Raw genomic sequence first — 3,580 nt, forward strand, 5'->3', positions numbered from 1 at the left:
TGGTAGCGGCGGCCGAGAGGATGGTGGTGGTGGTGGCGGTGGTGATGGTGGCCAGAGGATGATGGTGGGTGGTGGTGGTGGCGGCGGCTCAGAGGACGGTGGTGGTGGCTGTGATGATGGTGGCCGAGAGGATGGTGGTGGTCGTGGTGGCCGTGGTGATGGTGGCCGAGAGGATGGTGGTGGTGGTGAAGGTGATGATGGTGGCAGAGAGGATGGTGATGGTGATGGCGGTGATGATTCTTCGGCGAGGACTTTGTTTGAGTTCGTGCATGCCATTGGTTGGCTCGATCCATAACATACACATGTTATGTTTGGTGATTTTGGATTAAACTTTGTGTTTAAAGTGATGAGTTTTGGATGAACTATGCATATTTCAATTTGAAGATCGCGATGATAAAACTATATGTTTGTTTAACGGTTATGCTATGCATGTTTTAATTTGAATGTTTAATGATATATATTATGAAGTGTCTGAAGTTCATGCGGTTAGTACACAAAACCTATGGGAAAAACTCATTCTACTAAGTTTAGGGGGGTCGATTACGTGCGGGCATCCATAGAGGAGTAAAAGTTTACTCCACTAACATTACTCGGCCGGATCCTTCTCTATTTTTTGAGGGATCTGCTAGAGTTGGCCTTAGAAATGGCGATAGATTGATCAGTGACATGCAACACAATGCAAGTATATGGATCCCTTTTGAGAGAATTTTATTACTTGACATGATATGTCTGTTACAAATGACCAGGCAGGCATAACCCGAGAAGAAATCCCAGCCGGCAACATGTATATAATGGATACCGTTTTCGTTGCATATCGGTTCAGCTTTTCACACGCAGATTAAGAGATACCAATACACACGCACTCACGCGCACGCATGCACCAGATGGAGCATGCACTCATCAACCACTCGGTCCATCTACACAATAATGATGACCTGCAGCATAGGCTTCCGTTTCTGTATTTAGCGCAGAAGGAGCAAGAAAGGCACGGCGAAGAAGAGGAGCGGCGCTGCGCGTGCGGCCACACCAACTCCGCCCACTCCCAACCACCTCATCCTCGCCGCCGCGTTCTTCTGTGCGCCCGTGCTCGGCGCACTCGACGCGCCACCTGGAGATCACATCACATCACATCAACCACGTTATTTAGCTCCAAATTCCAAAGAGCAAACCGTCAATCAAATGACAATCATCGCTACTGGTTGAAAATCTTTAGAAGACTATACTAGTGTGTTATGCCGATCTTTAATTAGTTGATGCTACAGGTTTATGCCGTGCAGTGATATGTCTTCCATGCTTTTGGAGGCATGCTAGATTGCTATTACGTACTACTAGCTAACGTCACATGACACTCCTACTTCAGCACTGTTGGGCTGGTTCTAGCACATAAATTTCGCACGTCGCGTCAGGCTCCAACGCCGAGCGGCACTGCTGTCCAGTAGCGGTCCTACAGTTTCTTTTGGCTTTCGTCAAATTAATTGTAATTAGATTGTTGGCGATGTTAATCTGCATCAATCACTTCACAATTATTAAGTCTCAGCTGATCAACTCGACTGAACGGGTGCATGCACATCATCATTATGCGTCTGCACTATACAACTCCCTTCTTCAACGGGAACAATTGTCCGTTTCCTATTCCTTTTTTATTTAAATCCTTGTAAAATAATCAATTGATAGGAGGAGAATAACTCACTTGGGCTGCTCTGGGCTGCCTGCTGCTTGGCAAACTGCTCGAAGACCTCCGCGTCCTTGGAATTGGGCGGCAGGTTCAGTAGCCCTGTAAACGAAACGTTGAATCCACAACAAGAGCACACTTTGTTAATTATACCAGCAAACAAAATGAGCTTACAACTTTCCCGCAGCGCTATAAATCCTACCCCTAGTCCTAGTACTAAAAGGTTATCATGTGATAATGTAATTCTTTCATGTCATGCATGAACAATGATCACATGTCAACGACTGCAACGCTCGTACCTACGGCGTTTAACCGGTGATCATCGCCAAGGTACTAAACAACTTTTCTTCTTCTTGCGGGGTTACAAATAGCGACACATGCATCTCAACTACACTCACAATGTTGGTATCTCATAAAGACAGGATATTCTTTCTATGGGAAACGACGTTCCCGTCGATAGTGAGGCGTCTGTGATGCGTCAATCTCAAGACCCGTCAGCTCACTCTCTCGGAGATGCTCATAGGGATAAGGGTATATGCATGTAAGTTCATCAGGATGAGTATATGTATATGTTTATTAGCGTACGCATTGTTTTTTTAAGCTACACAATACCCGTCGTTAGTGAGGGGTGTGGCAACAGCATTCATGGACCGCATAGGGAAATGTTGATAGGCCGCTAATTTGGACGCTCCCGGTGGTGGGCGAGATATTTTCCTCCTCTTCCCGTGTAGACACTGGTCACTGGTGGAGCGTCGGCGTGACCATCCCGGGCTCTGCCCCCGCCCCTCCCCTTCCATGAGAAACTCGGCATCGTCCTGCTGCTAATATCGCTTCTAATCCCCCGGCTTTGCTAATCTTCATGGCTATATCTTGTTTGTGATCCCGTTTAGCCCCCGCTTGATTTTGCTTCACGCTCCGCCACTGGTGTAACCCCCATGTTCTATTCGAAAAAGAAAAAAAAAACATGTTCTAACACGTTGCTACCAGCATATCGCGGTCGAGCACGTACAAATTACGGGTCTAGAAAGCGTGTTTCTACAAGCATATCTTTTAATGTGGGTGCTGCTTTAAGCGGTGGTGGCGTTTGAAACTGAAGCACATCATCATGATCCCACTAACATCAACCAAGTGCATCTACTCCGTATGAGCATGAACGCGGTTGCTACTTCTCTTGCCATATGATACGATGATACATATCGTTCCAGATTCTTTCATAGTAGCAGTCCGTAGTGCTTGAGCTTTAAGGGTCGAGGACGTACTTGGGCAGTCGGAGATGTTGGCGGGCGCGCTGCAGGCGGCGGGGAGGCCGAGCGCCCTCGTGACGTTGAGCTTCAAGTCCAGGCCGGGATCGTCGCGGTCCTTGACGAGCACGCACAGGCACTTGGGGCTGGTCTGCAGCACCGTCTTCAGCCCCCCGCAGCAGTCCGGCGTCGGCGCCTGCCCCTGCCCCTGCACGAACGTCAGGCACGTCGCCAGCGCCACCAGCTTGTCGGAGCACTCCGCCCGGTCCGCCGCGACGTCCGCCCCCGCCGCCGCCACGGCCATGGCCAGCACGGCCGCGACAAGAAAGACTCTCGAACCCATATGGAAGCTTAGCTACGAGGTAGTACTGAAACCAGGGTTGACGGTGCTCGCAGGTCGCAGGGCTTGGAGGGGAGACGGTGGTTAAATAGGGGCCGGGCGCGTACGAACGAGCTGAGTGCGCGATGGTGCGTTGCGCCTGTGGCGTGGTGTAGTGGTGTGGCGGGGTCGGCAAGCGTGCGGGACAGCAGGAGGTGGCCTAGGGCTTCCGCTTAATCTCCGGCCTAATCCTCTACTAATCTTCCTTTGAATTTCTCGGGAAAAGAAAAACGGTGCACACCGGTAAACTGGCTCATGTGCGTACCGGAGGTCTGTCCTCCCGATGGA

General features: G+C 49.9%; 1 protein-coding gene across 1 annotated transcript; it reads right to left on the reverse strand.

The window, feature by feature from the left end:
- Positions 1–683: 683 nt before the first annotated feature.
- LOC123145116 (non-specific lipid transfer protein GPI-anchored 13) lies at positions 684–3,341 on the reverse strand. The gene is made up of 3 exons (XM_044564439.1): positions 2,932–3,341; positions 1,691–1,774; positions 684–1,108 (listed from the first exon to the last, which is right to left on the reverse strand). The coding sequence occupies exons 1-3, from the start codon at positions 3,254–3,256 to the stop codon at positions 963–965; spliced, it is 555 nt and encodes a 184-aa protein (XP_044420374.1). The 5' UTR covers positions 3,257–3,341; the 3' UTR covers positions 684–962.
- Positions 3,342–3,580: the final 239 nt, after the last annotated feature.

The sequence above is a fragment of the Triticum aestivum genome, chromosome 6D, assembly GCF_018294505.1.
Source record: "Triticum aestivum cultivar Chinese Spring chromosome 6D, IWGSC CS RefSeq v2.1, whole genome shotgun sequence".
NCBI lineage: Eukaryota > Viridiplantae > Streptophyta > Magnoliopsida > Poales > Poaceae > Triticum > Triticum aestivum.

Coding starts and splice junctions, on each gene's coding strand:
- LOC123145116 (XM_044564439.1), bottom strand. CDS start 3,256: ATGGGTTCGAGAGTCTTTCTTGTCGCGGCCGTGCTGGCCATGGCCGTG. Junction 1,775..2,931: donor CAACATCTCCGACTGCCCAA/GTACGTCCTCGA, acceptor TTTCGTTTACAG/GGCTACTGAACCTGCCGCCC. Junction 1,109..1,690: donor GGCAGCCCAGAGCAGCCCAA/GTGAGTTATTCT, acceptor TGTGATCTCCAG/GTGGCGCGTCGAGTGCGCCG.